At 36.7% G+C, this 20437-nt stretch overlaps 6 protein-coding genes across 6 annotated transcripts; 4 read left to right on the forward strand and 2 right to left on the reverse strand.

Moving 5' to 3' along the window:
• The first annotated feature begins 301 nt into the window (after positions 1-301).
• On the forward strand, positions 302-1685 carry EV154DRAFT_529694 (uncharacterized protein). The gene is made up of 4 exons (XM_051603706.1): positions 302-600; positions 656-925; positions 987-1070; positions 1126-1685. The coding sequence occupies exons 1-4, from the start codon at positions 339-341 to the stop codon at positions 1248-1250; spliced, it is 741 nt and encodes a 246-aa protein (XP_051451194.1). The 5' UTR covers positions 302-338; the 3' UTR covers positions 1251-1685.
• Positions 1686-1946: 261 nt separating this feature from the next.
• EV154DRAFT_487703 (uncharacterized protein) lies at positions 1947-2579 on the reverse strand (the record flags this gene model as incomplete). The annotated part of the gene is made up of 1 exon (XM_051598998.1): positions 1947-2579. The coding sequence occupies one exon, from the start codon at positions 2577-2579 to the stop codon at positions 1947-1949; it is 633 nt and encodes a 210-aa protein (XP_051451195.1).
• A 2918-nt stretch (positions 2580-5497) lies between these two features.
• On the reverse strand, positions 5498-8471 carry EV154DRAFT_529709 (uncharacterized protein). The gene is made up of 9 exons (XM_051603707.1): positions 7747-8471; positions 7471-7682; positions 7286-7417; positions 7051-7227; positions 6845-6990; positions 6669-6783; positions 6352-6613; positions 6066-6288; positions 5498-6008 (listed from the first exon to the last, which is right to left on the reverse strand). The coding sequence occupies exons 1-9, from the start codon at positions 8261-8263 to the stop codon at positions 5639-5641; spliced, it is 2154 nt and encodes a 717-aa protein (XP_051451196.1). The 5' UTR covers positions 8264-8471; the 3' UTR covers positions 5498-5638.
• Positions 8472-10530: 2059 nt separating this feature from the next.
• On the forward strand, positions 10531-12266 carry EV154DRAFT_607551 (uncharacterized protein; the record flags this gene model as incomplete). Its single annotated transcript, XM_051607617.1, has 1 exon — positions 10531-12266. Exon 1 carries the CDS (start codon positions 10917-10919, stop codon positions 12264-12266), a length of 1350 nt encoding a protein of 449 aa, XP_051451197.1. The 5' UTR covers positions 10531-10916.
• A 2724-nt stretch (positions 12267-14990) lies between these two features.
• Positions 14991-16368, forward strand: EV154DRAFT_580365 (uncharacterized protein; the record flags this gene model as incomplete). Its single annotated transcript, XM_051606612.1, has 3 exons — positions 14991-15288; positions 15376-15474; positions 15534-16368. The coding sequence occupies 3 exons, from the start codon at positions 14991-14993 to the stop codon at positions 16292-16294; spliced, it is 1158 nt and encodes a 385-aa protein (XP_051451198.1). The 3' UTR covers positions 16295-16368.
• Positions 16369-19351: 2983 nt separating this feature from the next.
• Positions 19352-20391, forward strand: EV154DRAFT_580371 (uncharacterized protein; the record flags this gene model as incomplete). Its single annotated transcript, XM_051606613.1, has 3 exons — positions 19352-19390; positions 19448-19501; positions 20086-20391. The coding sequence occupies 3 exons, from the start codon at positions 19352-19354 to the stop codon at positions 20389-20391; spliced, it is 399 nt and encodes a 132-aa protein (XP_051451199.1).
• Between the last annotated feature and the right edge of the window lie 46 nt (positions 20392-20437).

A 20437-nucleotide genomic window follows, 5' to 3' on the forward strand; every position in this document is an offset into this window, starting at 1 on the left:
AAAATAATACGGATATTCCGTTTGCTGATGTTGCTCTAGTATATCTAATAAATATTTTGTATACGCAATGCAAATCACACCACAGAAGACGACACTCAGACAAAAAATAAATCATTAAGACTGCTTTTGCCTGCAAATCTTTTGTAATCTAAATGATTGTTTAGGCCCCGAGTGTCATAAGTGTCATAAGTGTCGTAAGTCCTATTAAACTCAACCACACCTTGGAGGACTGCTAATATACAATAAAAAAAATTTTGCATGGGAGGGGGGGGGGGCATACTACACCATAGCACCTTTTTCTGTTGTTACTATTTTACTATATTGTTATTATAATTCAAATGCCTTTGCAAAACTATTCCGAAGAAAGTAGACAACTCATCAGTGATTTTGACGCTCGAATGAGAGACTTGGTTCAAGAGACAGTTGAAAAGTTAATGCTGGCAGAAAACATTTCTAAGGCCGAGGCTGAAGAGGCCATTGAATTTAATCGTGAAGCAACGCAAGTAGTCTTTCGTAAACGTAAAAGCCCTTACAACGCTTTTACAGAAAAGTTGGCAGCAACTAGGAAAATGGATACTACTGCAGATGTTCAATCCGAAGGTATACTAAACTCACCGTAAATGCTAATTATATCTAATTGTTTGTACGTTTATAGGCTTAATCGCTTTTCAAAAAAATGCGTCTACGCTATACAAAGCATTGAACCCAGCAGAAAAGGCTGCATTGGTAACCGATTATCAACCTGTTAGTAAGCTTACTTCTGAGAAAAAGCACCTGCACCATATGGAAGCAGTCTCAGAGATGAAGAAAATAATTCACTCCTACAATGCTCTCTGTGGTTCGGACTTCCTCGTTATCAGTGTATTTCCATTAAACGAAAAATCTGGTAATGTTCGTTTGATTATGCATATGCTAACTGCTGGAGGTAAGTCAAATATATTGGGGAGTGTATAGAACAAGCAGCTTACATTATTTTTAAACAAAAGAGCACTGTCTAAGTCTGAAAGACACGATGGGCAGCGAGTTGTCGGCTTTCTTGAAAAAGAGGAACCATGATGCGAACGAGAGAAGTATGTTTTCGTTTAAATTAGATTACTAAAATTATTACTTACATGTTAAAATAAGTATCTAAGCCATATAGTCAGAACGGCAATCTCTTGAGAAAAGAGTATAGCCAAAGAATTTTAGAGTTGTATCGTCAGTTTCCCCTACTACACAAGATTGACACTCTTACTGACATTTTACATTAGATACTCATCCAAGCGCAAAATTTGCTAAAGCATTTCCGTTCCAGAAGTTCAAGGATCAAACTGCTGATCTGAAGATGTTTGGGTGGCCCGAAGATGTCCCAGTTAGAAAGGCCCATGAGCAAACATCTGGCCAAATGCACCTCGTCCTTGAGGCAATTAAAGAAAATAAGATTTCTTTTGCTGTACCAGGTGCAGAAGCAGTTGATACAACTCCGGCTACGCTGGAAGTTTCTTCGCCTGACCTTGCCCATTAACAAAGGTAATTATATCCTTTCTTTTTCCTCGTTTAAATAAATTTAAATACATTTAATACTTGATTTGTTGGGATACTTTTTATTTTGCGTTTTACGTCTTGAATCCCATAAAGAATAAACTGAAATAAAGAATAAACTGAAATAAAGAATAAACTGAAATAAAGAATAAACTGAAATAAAGAATAAACTGAAGTAAAGAATAAACTGAAGTAAAGAATAAACTGAAATAAAGAACAGACTGTGGAAATAAAGAACAGACTGTGGAAATAAAGAACAAACTGACATAAATTTAAGATTTTATTAATCTTTCCACTTATAATTTTTTTGTTATAAAACTGCTATGTACAGTAACGTTGCTTTATATGTTGGTTGAGGCTGTGATAGCAGTTTTTTAACGTTTTTCTTTAACAACAATATTTTATTTGACAATATATACACTATCTTATTGGGTATAATAGTATCCTGTAAAAGCTTTGCAATAGGCTTTAAGTAAACAGTTGAATTTAGACGTTGGAGTAGTCCAGAACTTCTGACAGATATTCATATGCTCGCGAGTATAGCTATTGCTGGAATAAACGGCGCTTAAAGGAGACGTCGAGTTAAAAAAAACTTCATGCTCGAAGTATAATTCGTAATTGCGTACTTCATGGGTCATGAGTGCGAAAGTTAGAAACTTCCAGTAGCTTGAGTCGCATTGCCGGTTGTTAAGAGTTGGAAGAGACATAATTTGTCTAGACTTTTGAAGTTGTAATTGCCATTGTTTAAGGCTGGTCTGGTACGATGACACTAAATTACTTTTATCCAAAGACTTCGACTCTTCCATTGCTGAAGTCAAGAACACTGCGCATTTGGGTCTGGTTTTTTCAGCTGTAACTTTTTTATAGTATCTATGGTTGGCTTGTTTCCTTCCACCTAATGAAGGTCGCCCAACATTTGCAGGGGGAGAAGCATTGTGAAATTTAAGTGCATGTCTATTTCGGTTAGAGGTCGAAGAAAATTCTCTTGAACAAACAGAACAACGCGACTTGCTTACGCTACAGTTGTATTTATCATCTTTCGTTGTAAGTGAAGTCATTTGGTTAAAGTGCTAATCTTGTCTATTTAATACATAAAAAAAAGGTGTAAAAAGCAAATATTATAGTTCTTTTAAATGCTCGTTTATAACTGTACGATACGGTGGAAGAGCAATCGACTATCCAATAATTGTGTCTGTTCTTTCATGTCGGGAGAGTCAAAAGATGATTAACTGAGCCACATGTCATGAGTAATATAGCAGCCGATGCTGCATGTAATAATTACGCTGTATATTATAACTTAGAGGCGTATGACAAACGTTATGTTTTATACTCGTTTGTAAGTAAAGCTCTCGTAACTATCAAAACTAGATACGCGCAGTACTACCAACGTCTGCAATTGACACATAAAAGGACTCGTAAGTGGAGGCATACGCTGTGAATTTATTACAATAAAATGATCATGACAATATATTATTACAATAAACATCTCCGAGCAAGCCTATTCTTCTCTACATGTTCTCATCCGAAATTTCAAATAACAAATATTAACTTACAGTGGCAGAGACAAGGCAACTTGTTGTTAGCGAGATGGGTGTGTTTATATTATACGCATTGTGTACATTGGCAAAGGCAATACACTATCTAAAACAGTTTGTTAGTTCTAGAGGAATTGTGATTACAATTTGTCAAGACAAAACAGTATACTTACTCCAAAGCTTAATTCGTTAAAACAAAAATATTTTACTGCCTAGAGATAACACGACGGGAAGGATATTAAAGCAAAGGCGGTACGTTTGATCGGAACACAGTAGTTACATAATCGGTATGTTAAAACTACTTGTTGCTAGCAAGGTGAGATGCCATGTAAGTTAAAAAGTGTAAGGGAGAAAAAAGTAAACAATCACAGGGTATGGGGCTGTAATCTTTCTAATAGAAAAAAAAATTATCTAATTCTATTGGACCGAACAAATGATTCGATTGCGCAATTATTCATCGATTGGATGAAAAAATTTTACTCTTGTATGTCCGATTTTTTTTTGGGATACCCCCCTCACTTTTTCTGAATTTCCTTTTTTTTTAAAAAAAATGGGCGATCTCTAGCTTTATTTTTAGCACACATGATCATTACTGCTTTTCAATATTCAACAAAAACAAAGAATAATAAATGTTTTCAAGTATAGAAGATCTCAGTTTTTTTTATAGTTATATTCAAAATATACTATTTAAATGTGGATATAAATTTAGAGGTATATAATATCATTGGGTTGATCATACAACCAATTCAGTGATTTTTTTTTACATTTCCTTGCAAAATAAATTAGGGCCAATCAAATCCGAGGGATCTGCATATCCAGGAAGTGTCTGTATTGACCATTATACGATATTCTTCTTAATAAAAGTATACAAAAACTATACAGATCAAAAGAAATTAAGTTTCTATATACATGTAAATTTCAACTGTCTTTTTAACCTTTTGTTTTTGCATCTATTTTGATCATTTTCCGATTTCTTGGTTTTTCACACTGTAACATTGCAAATTAGTTTTTTACATGTAGAATAAGTCCCTTCTGATGAAAGTACTCTTTATTTGGTATTTTCTAAAACCTGTAAACATATAGTATATGATATAAGCTTTGAAATAAAAAAAAATATTGTCTATACATGTTTTTATATAAAAAACCCTTAAAAACGAATTATGTATTTTGAAAAATTATGCATAATATGTGGTTATACCTGTTGAAAAAAAAAAGTATGTTTAATTTTGTATTCTTAAATGCAGTTATACTCTATTTTTTGTAGCTTTCAGATGGTGCTAATACTTTTAGTGATTGTCTTTCCAGTTGTAGCATGAATGTCAAAAAAGAGCTTCAAAATGACAAATGATCCAAAAAAAACTTATACGTATACTATATACATCGCCCAAGCCATGAAACTTTTATATATTGATTTAAGTATAGTATTTAATTAATATTAAATGTAATTCGATGGTTTCTTGTAATATGAATTTAAATAATTCTGGTTTATAGTGTATTCAAATTCGACATTTATGAAATTAAGATTTTATTAATCCTTGCTGAAAAAAAAGCATGAGCCTAAAAAATGTCGTTTTATTAATCCATACTCGGGTGCCGCTTTTTTTTTGCCCGAGCTTAAAATTAAATCTCTGGTAGAAGATCCATTTCCCCGGCGGCATTCAACAAATCCACCCCTTATCGTGATCGTACACGAGCCTAAAGTTTGTGCGTTTAATGATCCATGAAGGAATTAAGACATTATTGTTAAGCTTAAAAGTTTATTATTTGTAATTTTTTTTTTATTATTGGTTTTCATTTTCTTCTCTACTTTCACTCTCTTCCATGTCTTCTTCCCCATCATCTTCATCCTCCTCTTCACCTTCAGAAACCAGCACCAAGTCTTCTTCATCCTCAACAACATCATCACCTTCAAAATCAACGGTAGGATCAAGGAGGTTGGCAGTGTCAGACTGGGGTTCAGAAGCAAAATTGATAGGAGGGCTGACTCCAAGCAGCACCAAGTATCGCATTGAGTGACTTTTCCATTTATTGCTCTGTTCCAGCTGTCTTTCCAATAAAGTTTTTACACCCTCCGAGATCCCCTTCTCCTCCGCAACACCCGTTCTCTCGAAATCTTCAGCAGCCCAACGCTTTGCCCTTGTGAGTTCCTCGATCTCCACCTCTATATTGGAGAATAGGTTGTGCGCTTCACGCTGTTTTAATGTGAGATGTTAATTATATTTCACACATATAGAGAAACATATAGAGAGTTTATAAGTTCATTTACCTTTAGGAGCTTAAGTTCCTCGTTAGCGTTCCTCACGCACAACCATGGTTCAGTCTTGGGGTGGAGATCGATCCCCAAAATGGGCTATTCCATCCAGGAAGGTAGCTGCAGTTATACCTTCCTCTATGATAAAGACTTTAGTGGCCTAAACTTCTAATAACAATTTTGTACTTACGGAATTCCTGGTTGTAGATGTCCAGGAGGTCATCCAGGAGTTTTCGTTGCTTTCCAAGGGCCTTGCCATGTTGACCTGCAAGCTTTGTACCTTATAACGTATTACAATATTTAAAATTTAATTATAACAACAAACAAAAAATTAGGACTTACCAATATGTCCAGATTTGAACATCAAGTTGGTGGTAAACTTGTAAGCTTGCAGGTTGGCTCGCATAGCATCCTTGAAAAGCAACTTTTTTCGTTGGATGAAATCCTCCCACAAGCCAAGGGAGAGCTGGGCAGTTTCAGCGGACAAGTCGGCATAGGCGTGGGGGACGAAATTAGGTATTGTTTGCCTAATTTCATCAAGGACCTTCTCCTGCTTCTTCTCGATATCTTTAATTTGTTGCATGAAGAAGGTCTCCCCAGCTACCTTGATACTACCATCACTGGCCGATACCGTTAATACACCATCTAATCTGTCAATGGCTGCATTACTGGTACCGGTAGAGTTCTCATACATTTTAACTCTGTGATAAAAAAGACATGTTAAATTTAGATATTTTTAGTGATCGTTTCATTATTACCTAAATCTGAACAAGATCGACTCCAAAAGATAAAATCTTGTTACAGATCCCAATGATGGTGGCAAATCACTCCAGATTTTGCTGCACGACTTGCCGCTTCGAGTCAACGCCAGATGCCTCTCCCAAGCCAACGAAATCTCCTCCTGGTTCACACCCTTCAACTTCACTAATCCTGCCGCCAGGATCTTCTTCGTACTTTTGTACTTCCCGTACAAGACACTTGCTATAAACCAAAATAACGTCGTTAGTGATATGCACCATTTCCTTTACAAAAACAACATCTTACCCATTCCCCATTTTTTTTCCATGTTACGATGGCGGATGGCCAACGTAAGAGTCAGCCTTCTGTTGGCCTGAGACATCGGACGTGTAATGGTGACGAATGGTCTGAGTGAAGACCATAAACGTTCCGATGCCTCGCCGTCAGTCCTGCCGTACGATTCAATGTTTTTAGGATTAAAGCTGGACTGACAGCTAATAACATGCGCATAAGCATGAAAAACAGGGAGTGCAAGAGTGCCGTTAGCAGTCAAGTACGGGAAGTGAGTCTATCATAAGAATACATTAGCATTTATGCATCAACAATATTGAATGAGATGTTACCGTCAACGACTTCTCCAAGACACAAATGATATCATACATCAAGTTTACTGGCGTCTTAATGCTGTCCTTGTCCTCCTGAAACAGCTCGTGGAGAACAGATAGTGGATATTTGAATCTTCAAAATAAAAAAAAAATTAGGATTAGTACATAATGTTTTTGGCATGTTTATCACATACCCTTCACCACTATCCATATCCACCATCTTTAGGGTGAGGTCATGGCGCGCGCATGAAGCCGTAAAAATTCCTTTTACGGGATACAACTTTGACTTGTATGAGGCGCCATTACCTGCAGCTCTGAATGAGTTTTCGTTTAAAAGAGCCTATTGATCGTATTTTCTTGTCAGCAAGCCAAATCGTTTCTAACCTTTCATAATACTTACATCTTTTGGTGGTTTTTCCTTTTTATAGAGCTCAACAGATTCAGGCTTCACCCATGCGTTCTCCACAGTATCAATCGTAAATAATTCATCAAGAAGACTTGCTTTCGACTTACATTTCATACTAAAACATCCATCCATAGTGATGAAAATGCGATCCATAGGATGATTGGAGTCCCTCTATAAAACATGAAGAGGTTACGATCTCATTTGATTTTAATTTATTATGTAAACATACACTGGGACAAGCAGGACAGCACATTGCCAGGTCTTTCAAACCTGTTCGTTGATTGACCTCTTTATCGGCGGCCAAAAGAAGTCGGTTGTACATGTATAGTACATTTCTGCATATATTAGCTGACAAACAACTCTACTCAAACAGATTAGTAGATATATGAAGACTATCTTTACGATAATAAGTACCTGGACGGGGTTTCCCCTTAAGTTGTTGTACAACTTCGCAATACCCTCAGAAGAAGACTTCAGGGTGTTTCGAACTTCATTAAAGAAGCCCAACAAACCCAAGTGGATTGCACTTTTGGGGCTTGAGGGAGAAGAAGGAAACATACCCATCAACATTAATGCTTCTGCCAAGGGCTTACAGCTGCAGTAACAGACTGATACATCCTTGATAGCTATTTCAAAATTATATTCAGGGTTAGAGAATACTAGTATTTTGTCGAATATTTTGCTCCTTACCATGGAAAAAGTACATTCTGACGGTCTTTGTCAGAAGTACTTTTTCACTACATTGGCAATCGAATGCAACTGGCGAATCAATCTCGGTGGATGGCAAGCCACCTTGCTTGCCAACAAAGATCAAGTAGCTGGTACACAATGTTTTAAGTACATTGTACCATTGATATTTCAAATCGACCTTTCTCTTTCTTTCAACAGAAGCCTTTTGCTCCTTGATTTCCTCAGGGGTCGGTTCATTAGAGTCATTACAATCGTTAGAATCAAAGATGTCCTCTTGTTTTTTTTGACGCTTTCTTCCGGGGCCGGCTCCCTGCTTGATTTCAATAACTTCAGATATATCTGTTGTCATATGACGATCGTCAGGTGGGAGATCGTATTTAGGGCGACGAGTGTATTTGCGACGAGTAGGTTGCAACATAAGGATAGCATCTTCATCGAGTATAAGATCGGGATCTAAAAGCGCAAGTCGTTTCATTTCTTCCAAACGTTTGTGTGTACTTCTTCTTGATTTTCCCATTGTTGTTGTTTTTAAAATTAAGTAAAGGTGAGAAGGGGGTGGCTTCTTCCCGGCTGGGAGGTGCAAGTAAAGATCAATGGTCGTTCTTTAAAAAAAGTGGGTGGTGGTTAGTGTGCCTAAAATACCACTATAGTGTAGGTATTGGACTTATTGTAGTTGTCACATCTTCAAAATTAAACTCAAGTTATAGTGGTTAATGATAAATTTTAGAAAAACGATTAAATGCTTATTTAACGCATGGTATGCCCTCAGGTCTATTAAAATCATTTTAATCACAGAACTGGAGAGCCTTACGACACTTATGACACTTATGACACTCGGGGCCTAAACAATCATTTAGATTACAAAAGATTTGCAGGCAAAAGCAGTCTTAATGATTTATTTTTTGTCTGAGTGTCGTCTTCTGTGGTGTAGAATATATGTAAACTTTGTTATCCGCCTCGGGGTTAAATTAAATACTAGTCAGAATTGTTTCCAGTCAAGGCAGTGTTGTATACACAAATATCCCGAAGTGTATACAAGCACTATTCTGTGAGTTACTTTAGCGAAGAAACTCGAAATAGCTATTTTGTGTCACCTCACGTACACGCGGTTTACACGCAACATCTGCATTAACAAAGGATAAAAACAACTTATAAATAATACCACAGCTTACAATGCACGCATGGTCCACACATGCTTACTGCAATATGTTCACATTATAAATCATTCTCTCGGCCTGCTCTATTAATTGACAAGTACCGAAAGACTTTGTCAATTCCTATATAAACCATCCTCTTATTCAATAATAAAACGATATTCAATTTACCCAGTCTCACAATTACCTTTTTCTTTATCTTATAAACTGTCTATCTTGTTTGATAGAACAGGCAGTTCCATATCAGTGGATTAGGAGCACGAGTATCTTATTAAATATTTAGTGTTACGAGATACGTATTTATTAGATCATGCCACGTTTACTGTAAATGATACATGTCGTATTTCCTCCAATAAAGATCGTATAGAATGACCTTTAATATGGTTAAATTATAATATTCGAGTGGTACTCTCATATTACCAGTATAATCTTGTTACAGATTTTATATTGGGAATTATATTATTATTGGTTGTTATGACTCTCTTTAATCTGTTACTGAAATATCAGCAAATGAGAAATTTTCACTTAATAATTCGGGCCAATCAATATGATAAAATATTGATTGACTTGAGACCATACAATTCTAATTGCCATGTTTCAGAAGATAGAAACAAGCCACTACCTATTCTTTACCAGATTCAATCTCCCAGATGTTTTGATATAAAAAGCGTCCTCCCTTTTGCGATGACCTTCTCTCCATAACTCTAATAAAGGATTAACAGAGACTCATTTCTTTAATTCTTTTTTCTTCTGCTTTTTATCTGATTTTATTATCTCAAAACATCACAATACACACTTGTTTGTCAAGTGTAATTGGCTGTAGAAAAAAATAGTTAAAGTCGGCACTTTGTGCATTAGTTGTCTAATGCATAAAAAACAATTCCAAATATAGAAAGTCTTACGCAGATTTGCATGGTTGGTTGTAAAAGGTAGGTATTCATTAATTCGTACACTAATTATTTATACTAATATCTATTATATTCTTTTTGTGGATAGCTAAGCCATTGAGAGAACTTTTAATATTTAGTTCCTATTTCTTATAATTTTTGATTTGATCTGAGAAGATTCTCTTCTCAATCAATGATATCGTAACTCAGTGGTATAACATTCTGTATCCAACTATTATTCGTATATCGTATTTAGGCCAATCATGCAATCTTTAATATAGAAGTATGTACTCGTAGTAGGAGAAGTTGTATAGCAGTACACATGCGTATGCTGGTATGCAACATCAAAGGTTGTTTTGTATTTTATAATCTATTTATTTAAAGGATTTGCTTATTTATTCTTAAGTAAATCGCACGCAAATACGATATACATGTTGCGCATGAACACGGCGAGTGGCGGTGCTGGCACTGGTGTTACCAATGTAATTGCTTGTACCTTTATTGATACATTGTGGACACATAATTGAATTTTTATGTGTTTCAAAGTTTGCTAATGTTACCCGATCAGCTGGGAGGAGGACATCCATAACAGAAGCGTTCTTCTGTTTGGGAGGTGCCATTGTTGGTTTAATTATTATTATTTTTTTAGGTTGGTTTTTTCTGTTTGTTGAGGGTGAGAATGAATCTTCCAAAAGCAATTTAGAATTCCAGATGGAATGGAAACAGATTTTTGGTTAATTAAGGGCCCTCACAAGCAACAAAATTATTTTTTTAAAGAACCCGATTAAGGACTTTATTATTTTTTTTTTTTTTTTTTTTTTTTTTGTGAAAGGTTACAATTTTGCCAAATAGATGAATAAAAAATTAAATGGATATATATAGACGATTAGCAATAACATTGGATTTTCTTCAGTGCCAAAATTTTCGAAATATCCCAATAAAGGATTAAAATCCAACGACCCCAGAATCCTTCTATCAGATGAAAAATCAGCCAAATTGGGCTACTGAACTCACAAATGTTTTTGTTTTTATTGTTGTTTTTTTTTTGATAAAAGGTTTTTTTTTTTTGTGATCCTCTTCATTTTTCTTCACCAATTCCATTATCCAATTTTATCTAAAAAAAAACAAAATGACTTTCCATAACTACACCAGCATCAACTTCGTCAATGGCTACAACCCTACCACTCCTGCTGTAAGAGGAAGACCTAGAGTAAACGTACCTGCTCCTGCTCCTGCTGCTGCTCCTGCTCCTGCTCCTTCAACTGAGCATTCTACCGAGCCTTCTGTTGGTCCTTCTGTTGGTCCTTCTGTTGGTCCTTCTGTTGGTCCTTCTGTTGGTCCTTCTGCTGGTCCTTCTGCTGTACCATCTGGATCTGCAAACGAACCCTCTGCTGAAACCACTTCTTCTTTTGGACCTGTTCCTACTAATGGATCTGTTCCCACTGCCCAGTCTTCTGCAGCCGCTGGATCCGTTCCTGCAACTGGATCAATGCCATCCGCTTCTTCTGGACCTAGTTCAGCCGGTTCTTCTGAGCCTTCATCTTCTGCTCCTTCTGCTGAGAATAATCTTGTTGATGAGCCTTCTCCTCAGGTCAACACCAATCTCAATTGGGATTCTGCGAGCACACATGTTTTGATCGAGTTGTTCCCTGAGTACATTGTAAAAGTCGGTGTTACTCGTACACCTCAAGCAAAGTTAAGTCTGACCAAAGCAACAGAGGATGCTTTCAATGCCAATGGCGCCATCAACGGTAGAAGAGACATTGCAGCTATGAAGACCAGGTGGAACAGCCTTTGCAGTACATATCGAACCAGAAGAGATGCTGCCAATGCTACTGGAAGTGCTCCTCTTCCTTATTGGGAATTTCACGATTTGATGGAGCAGGTAACATCAAGAATGCCAACGATGAATCCACCTGTTTCGTACAGTTCACATTCAGGAGAAACTGTGGATAGCCGAGGTAATTTTCCTGCTGGAAGACGAGGTCGTGCCGGTGTTGATGATGATGATGATCAAGAAGAAGAAGGTAGAAGACCTACCCAACGTCCTCGTTATGTCAATGCCTCAACATGGTTCATGGCTGGTCATTTGGAGGCTTTGGAAGACCAAAACCGAGAGGAAAGAGCACGAGACCGTGAAATTGCCAACGAGCGTAGGGCTGTCGATGTGGCACATATGGACCGTGTGTATGCCCATACCATTGATAGAGATGTCTTTGACCGGGATATCTTGCGTGAGACAATGGTTTTGAGACGTCAAAATTCTGGATGGCAAAGAGATGCAAGCTTGGCCATAAACCGCATGGTGGATTTGTTTGCTTCTTCTCTCCCTCGTCCCGCTCCTTCTCCAACGCCTGCTCCTTCGCCCACTTCCGTTCCTTCTCCCACTTCCACCCCTTCTCCCACGTCTGCTTCTTCTCCCCCTCCCCCTCCTAACAATTCCCCTCCTGCCGCTGATCCTTCAGTTAATAACAATTAAGTTTTTTTTTTTATAAATTTTTTTTCTACTTATCCAGTAAAGTTTCTAACACCTTCAGTTCTATGTGTCATCAATTCATTAAATACATTTACTCTTCTAGTACTTCCATTTACATTTTGAGACGATTCATTTTCTACATTGGCAGCACCACGACCTTCCATCGGACTATCGTCTGTAAATCCAGGGTCTCGAAGATCAATGCAAAAGTTGTGTAGTATACAGCACGCCGTAATAATTTCGTTTACATCCATTTGATCGTAGACATAAATGTACTTGCTAGCGAATCTCCAACGAGCAACCAAGACACCGAATGCTTTTTCAATCGCCATTCTTGTCGCAGAATGAACGAAATTAAACGTACGTTTTCTTGAATCCGTTATGCATTGACTTTCAGGAAATGGCGTGATGAGATTAGGCCCCAAAGGGTACGCAGAGTCACCGATGATAAACGTATTGTCTGGAAAGAACGTTTCAGGATTTTCAAGAATATCGTAATATATGTCACTGGATCTGAAAGCAGCAGCATCGTGAGTTCTTCCTAAGAATAAGTATTGTGTTTAGTTTTGATTTTAAATCCGTTAATCCATAGTTACGGTACCTGAGTCGCCTACCGAGATATATGTGAATCTCAAGTTAGAGTCACAAACAGCCGTTAACTTAACAGAGTAGTCATTCTTACGATCACGAAACATAGCACCAAATTCGTCTGGGGAAGGCTTGTGGATCGTAAAGTTTTTTCCATCTACAGCACCGATAACACCGTTTAGTCGCTGTCCATTATCACTCCCAAAACCGTGAGCTACAGCTCTAGCCGCTTCAGGATCAGTAGGCCAAGCCAACAAGTGACCAAGCCTTCCCTTGATTGCCTTAAGTGTCCTTCTGGTGAAGTTATTATAACTACCATAGGAAACACCTAAAAGCATGTACGCTTGACGGTATCCGACATGGCAATTAGCCAAGCGAAATAAGGCCGTTGCGACCTGAATGTAGACAGGAATAGCATTGGGAGCAACAAAATTAAACTCTTCGTGGTTGGACAATTCATTCACCAAATTCTCAAAAGCGTCTTTGCCCATTCGGTAAGTTGCACGATAACTATTTACTTGATTTTCGTCATCGTCATTGAGGAAGGGGTGTTCCAAACTCCAGAAGTGATATCTACGAGTTTCTCTTCTACCGTCGGCGTCGATAACTGTTCTCGTTCTTTCAACATATTCACCCGAAAAAAACATTGGCAAACTGGTAATTGCAACACCGTATTGGTTGCGGTAATCGTTTGCAATAAAACTGTACTGGAGACGTTGTTGTCGGTAAAGTGCAGTATTGTCTGATTCCATAATCATTTGGATATCGTCGTCCATACTCTCAGCTTCTTCGTCGAGTCTAAATAAAACTTGTTGCAATTCAGAAATTACAGTAACAATTTGGGATGGGTTCATTTTGGTTTTTCTAAAAATAAAAAGTATGTAGGAAAAAGGGCGAAAAAAAAAGTCCGAGAAAAATAATAACAGATAGGATAGCATTTTGATTGAACTTTATTTTTTAATCGTTCAAAAAGGGTCATTAAAAAGCAACGTCATGGATTTTGGAAAAAGCTCTCTTTTGGAAGTCTGAAGTAACCTTTCACAAAAAAAAAAAAAAAAAAAAAAAAAAAAGTCCTTAATCGGGATCTTTAAAAAAATAATTTTGTTGCTTGTGAGGGCCCTAAGTGAGCACCACGTTATTTTATATAAATACTTGAAAGATATATATGGTAACGAACCAGTAAAGATAAATAGAATAAAAAGATTTGAAATAAAGATACAGAGAAAAGGAGACTAAGGCTTCGGTTTTTCTAGGGAGACAGTAAGATAATAGGCCAATTATATATAGAAGATATAATATTTGATAGGCAAGTTTATGATAAAAGTATATAGTAAAATCTGAATGTTTATTGAAATATGTTTTGTTTTAAGGTTTATATACTTTTTGAGAAATCAAAGGATCGGTAACGATACCCTTGATTTCAGATAAATGATAATAATAATAAATTTGTCAAAAGGTTTTAAATGTAAAAAAGTAAAGATTGAAGTTAGCGAAGTACAATGCTAAAAGTTAGCATGAAAAATATAAATTGTCTGAGTAAAGTTTTTAGTGTTGAAGTCAATTATTACATATTGAAAATCCGCATTGTAACACTATGTCGAGGAACTATTGTTATATAACGACCGAATATATCAAAGATTATTTAGGAGATTAAAAGATGATTTTATTATATTTTAGTGAACACTATTTTAAATATTAAACTACTTGTGTGACCGAAGCCACGACACCTAAAATTTACACTTGTTGTGTTGATACAATAAGGGGATTCAGTTCTTCCCCGCCGGATACTCATATTTTTTACACATTCGGTGAAATAATTAAGAGCCAATGAAATGCATTTGACATTTTACAAGAACTGAACCCCCGAATAAAAAAAAAATTCACACTTTTTCAAAGACATTTATTTTTGAAAATCCGAGCCAATGAAGCTGTTCCTGAGTTTGTAACTTCATTATGAGTAATAATAACATTGAGTGCATTGTAATTATGACACATCAAAAGGTTAATTGAGTATGACACATCACAGCGCAATCGCAGTTATGACACATTAAGAGTATTTTATATACACGTAAAATCAGGTATAAATAATAAGGGTCTACTGCCAATTCGCATCACGTCATATCTGTATTTACCAAATAAATGTCTACCACCAGAAACCAAGCTTCCACCAGCAAGAAAGCTTTCACCGGCAAGAAAGCTTCCACCAGCAAGAAAGCTACCAGCAGCAGCCAAGATTCCCCCAGCAACGAAGCTACCGGTAAATCCAGTGTATCATGGTACGGTGATCAGCATCTTACCAAAAACGAGTTAAACCCTGACGGATTGACATCAATTGATATCTTGATGGGATGGATCACAAGAGATGGAAACTTCAGTAAATGGAGAGGCGAAAAGAACGACGGAATGACAACCGCTGCCAACAAAACAATACTCTGTAGTAATATTTTTCTAGAATTATAAGCTTTGGGTGTCACTTTTCGTGATCAAAACGCAATTCGAGCAAAGATCGACAGAATTATTGTAGCTTATCGAAAGGCTGAAACATGGAGGAACCAAACTGGCCAAGGTATCCTTGACAGTGCTACTGATGATAATCGTGAAGAAAAGGAGATTTCTGTTTTAGGTAAACCATATAGACATGCATAAAATCCCTGAACTTATTTGAACAAAAAAAACAATTAGACACTTGCATTAAGAAGTATAAGGGGTACACTGAGATCGAGCCATTTTTCCGCGACTCGGCTAACTCTGTGATTATTCCTTTTAACGAAGATGCGGATTATGACAACGTTGAAGAAATAATGTTTGGCAACGATGACAGCGAGAGCGACGCTGAGTTTGTTCAGCACGACGAAGGACCAGTTGTTGATGTACAATCAGCTCCCACCGCCACTCCCATCACTCCCACCACTCCCATCCCTCCCACCACTCCCACCACTCCCACCACTCCCACCGCTCCCACCAATTCTACCGCTCCTACCAATCCTACCACTACCGCCGATGCCACCACTCCCACTGCCCCTACCACCGCCGCCACTCCCATCACTGCTACCATTTCAATTAATAATGATGATGATCCTTCTGTTGTCTCTCTTGTCCGATCAACATCGAGCAAAAAGAAAAGATTGGCAAGTCATGCCATTGTGGACACTGTTCTGGAGTCAAGTGAGAGACCAAATGAGTTGACAATCAAAAGAATGAGAGTTCTGGAGCGCGAGGTCAACGCTCGAATTGAGCAAGACCTGTTTGACAGGAATTGGCGTCAAGAAATGGAAGAGAAGAAGGATGATGAGCGTGTTCGTCAAGAGACAAAAGATGCTGCTGATCGAAAGCACCAAGAAAGGCAGGTGGCTATGGCCAATCTTGGGTTGCTCATAAGCAATAAGATGATTACGAAGGAAGAATACTTCGCCGAAATAGACAAGTTAAATAATCATCATTAATTTTTTTTTTTCAATAAATAATTGTTTTTTTTTCATATGTTTGTTACTATTAAAATGATGGGCGTGAATCAGCTAAGTTAAATGACATTTGATGACACATAATTAGTCGGGGCTACACAGAAGAAGGTACGAGTATAAATATTCAGCTTTTTTTTTTCGATAAATCCTATTGAATATTTCTTAAAAAAGATAAAATGCCAGCTGTTTCTGATCGTCAATTATTAATCAAAGACCTCCAAACAATGGTCGCCTTAGAAGCTGTACGTAAAAATAACAATGATGATGAAGATTGTGTCAATTTTGCGCCTGCTGCACTTGTTGCTTTATTAAGTGTTTTATCCAACCGATACTTGTCAACAAGAACCCAAGTCCCAAAGATCAATCTGTACTCCAAGATTAGTTTATTGAGAAAGCTCGACACAGGAAGAGTACGACAAGAAATCCGAATGAGCCTCAATTCATTCATCGCGTTACATGATATGATCAGAGACCACCGTGTATATCGCAGTACTGAAAAAAAAGCTCAAACGCTTCCCAAAATTCAAATGATGGCTGCATTGGAGCGTCTGGGTGTCCGCGGTAACGGTGGTTCCGTTGGAAAGATTGCAAGAAGCGTAGGAATTTCTGGTAAGTTTTACTAAAAATAAGCTATGTGACATATCTGACCAATTATTCACAACAATAGAAGGCTCAGTCATAGCTTTCACAAAGAGATTTATTATTGCTGTTATTGGTCGTCTTCAGAAGAAGTATCTTAGCTGGCCTGATGCAGCTGAACGAGTACAAATCAAGCACGAGATTGAAAAAAGTACCGCTTTACTGGGTGTGTCGGTTTTGTTGACGGTTCCTTCACTATGGCGGACATACCAGCAGCTGTGAATTAAATGGAAACATAACTGCCATTTTTTTATTTGCTCGATATCCCCAGTCAATAAGATTCTAGCAAAAAATTGCTACAAATGATCATAATATCATAAAAAAACAAAAGTGCTTCAAAAACATTTCTGGAACCGTCAATATGTAGTTTAGATGTTATAAAAACTATCTCGAAGTTAAAATTAGACTGCTATATGCCAAAAATTTGATGCAATATTGATCCGAATTTGATGGGTTACGGTATAAAAAATAATGTTTTGCGCCTGTGAAACAAATGGTAACAAACTGCCATTTTTTTATTATTTTAAAAACCAGATTTTTTTTTTTTTTTAAAAAAAAGAAGTTCTTTTTTTCGGTTCTGTGATTCTTTTATTATCATTTTGCCCCAAGAAAATATGACCTTATTCTATTCGACATGTGTTCCATAAAAAAAAAGAAAAGTAATGAAACGAATGGCAATTACAAAAACTTACAAAATGGAAAGGTTTCCTTTATTTGCTTGAATATTATCGTTGAATGCATAGTAGGGGGCAATGACGTAGAACTGGTTTCCATTGGGAGGAAACTCAATTAACCCAACTTGATGTTCAATGTCTGCCACGTTGATGACCGCGAATGTTGCTTGCGCTGATCCTGAACGAGCCTTGACAATTGGAACAGACTTGTCGTGTCGGGTCACGTCGTGGTGTTTCATGACTTCGACTAGCGCCAAAAACTGTGGTGTGGTGATCCACCTACTGTTGTTACTAATCACACCATAAAACAATATTAAAATTAAATCTCACTTCATCACCCCATATATTATTACATCACAACACGAACTAATCTCTTATGCATTATATCATATCCAACTACAAGCACTATTTTAGTGCTGTGTAACTTATCCATCAAACTAAATTCATAATTCGATTTCTCTTAACATATATAAATATGCAAACTGATAGTTAGAATAGAATCCTCTCAATCTTTTCATGTACTTTTTACTCTTAATGTAGTAAAAGTAGAATAGTTTTACAGAAAAAAATAGATAAAAAACAAAGAGAATACAATTATAAGTCTTGTCGATTTATTTGTATAAAAATTGATTAAGAGCTCACTAGACGGGCAGGTTTGCCCTGATATTTATAGAAGATTGAAGATATTGTGGCTTGTATTTTTGACAGCTCAGATCCATCGTAGTTTTATATGATGGACCATTCGTTTGGTTTATTGAACATCGTAAGATAGCTGTCCTTGATTTATTATTGTTCCTTAAATTCTCTGATCTCTCATTGGTCGGAGCCTAGAGTTGTGTTGAAATGAAGAAATTTCCTGTCAGAAACAGAACAAGAACAGAAAGAAGACTACTTGGTGACACGAGAGTCAGAATAAAAATGATAATAAAGAAGTTTATTTCAGAGAAGGGGGAGGGGTTAGGACTAAGATCCAGAATAACGTTTTTCTAATAAATAACTAGCATCTATTTATACTATTTCTTATACATGGGAAAAGCTACGATGGGTTTAAATTATAGATTAACAAGGGACTTTACGGAACAGATATCATGAGCAGATTATTTGACAAGGATGAGTAATTGAGATTCGACGAGTAATAGCAGGCTGGATTTAGTTGACATTGAATAATTAGATGGTTCGGGGAATATCTCTGATTTGACACGGGCGGGAAAACTGGATTGGGATATGAAGTAATAGATGATCGGGAAAAGGTTTACTAAGGTTGAGTCAGACAAGAGGCGGGAAATATATTGGAATACAGATTGGTGGTAGGTTTTACAAGGAATTCAGGAAGCGGGCAAGATATACAGATATGATTTTGGGTACAAGGTTTTACAGGGAGTTTCGTAGCGGACAAGGTATACTGATATTATTTTGGGTACAAGGTTTTACAGGGAGTTTGATAGCGGACAAGGTATACTGATATTAGATTCTAGGACAAGGTTTCACAAGGGTTTAAAATCAAGGCATGATCTAGGACATGATGAAATGAGTTCATGACATTTCCATAAAGCCGGGTTACTTATTCCCGATCTTTTATCCGTGAAACATCTTTCCTTTTGTAGACAGTAGCATTTATTATGTGGTTTTAGCACACTTAATAAAACTTATAAGCAGTCTCAAAGTACTTTATTGTTTTTATTTATCTATCTCTATCCTCAACTATCACAATTGCATCTCTGCACTTATGTCTGTTGAAGGTAACCCGGATGCTACTGAGCTCGAGGTGGAGCAATGAACCACGTTGATCGATACGTTAAATCGATGAATAACCATTTTGGAGAAAGCTTCTGAAAAGAGTAACACCAATGAATTGGGTACTCAAGGTTCCAAATGGGTAATAAATCGATGATAATTTAGGAAAAATGACAAGTAAGATTAACCAGATCGCAAAAATTAACTGAACTTTTATAAACATAAAATTTAGGGGTCCTTTATATACATATTGAATTCGACCTCCTTCTTAGACAGGGCTAGATGACAGGCAATTTTATGAATGACACGCCATATCTTGAAAGTAAGTAATTCAATGAGAATCATATAATAGAAGAAAGAGTGGTACACGTTTCTGTAATAGGTCTGTAGTGTCACTTAACGCGTACATTTAAAAGTCATCAAAGTACATTCAAAAATTTATCGTGTTTGTACTTTTAAACCTCGCTTGTCATTGGTCTCCGCTAATCTGATTAGTACAATATATTAATAATGTCTTTTTATAATAATTGTATAATAAATGTATACTTTTGCACTTGTATTTAGCTTGATAAATATTGTGCTAGTTTGTTAAGTCAATTGTGAGTATTTAATATGCAACATTAAAAGAAGTGTTTATAAAAGTATCGTAACGAATAAAAATATGCTGTGTAGATCAAGTATATATGAATATCTAAAGCTCGATCACAACAATATGCCAACATAAAGGAATCGTTTTGTATCAACAATTCCGACCTTCCCAAGTTCCAATTGACTTCGACTCCTGGTAATTTCTATCCTAATTCACCTCGGTATGAGAATGTAAAGATCTACTTGAGGGATTTCGAGAAAATTGTTAAGGCTTCGACGGATCATATTGATGTTGTATGGAAAAGACTCATTGAAGTCAACATCCCTCGCATTTATGATGAGTGGGTTGAAAATGAGCTTACTCATTGCAACATTTGGGCTGAGGCAAAGGCGTTGTTTGGGATGAAGTTTGGCTCTTTCCGAGGCCGTGAAAAAGCTATTTGAACAATTTAAAATTTGTTTATGACCGAACATGAATCTATCGAGGAGT

Source organism: Mucor mucedo (assembly GCF_025094135.1).
Source record: "Mucor mucedo strain NRRL 3635 chromosome Unknown EV154scaffold_197, whole genome shotgun sequence".
NCBI lineage: Eukaryota > Fungi > Mucoromycota > Mucoromycetes > Mucorales > Mucoraceae > Mucor > Mucor mucedo.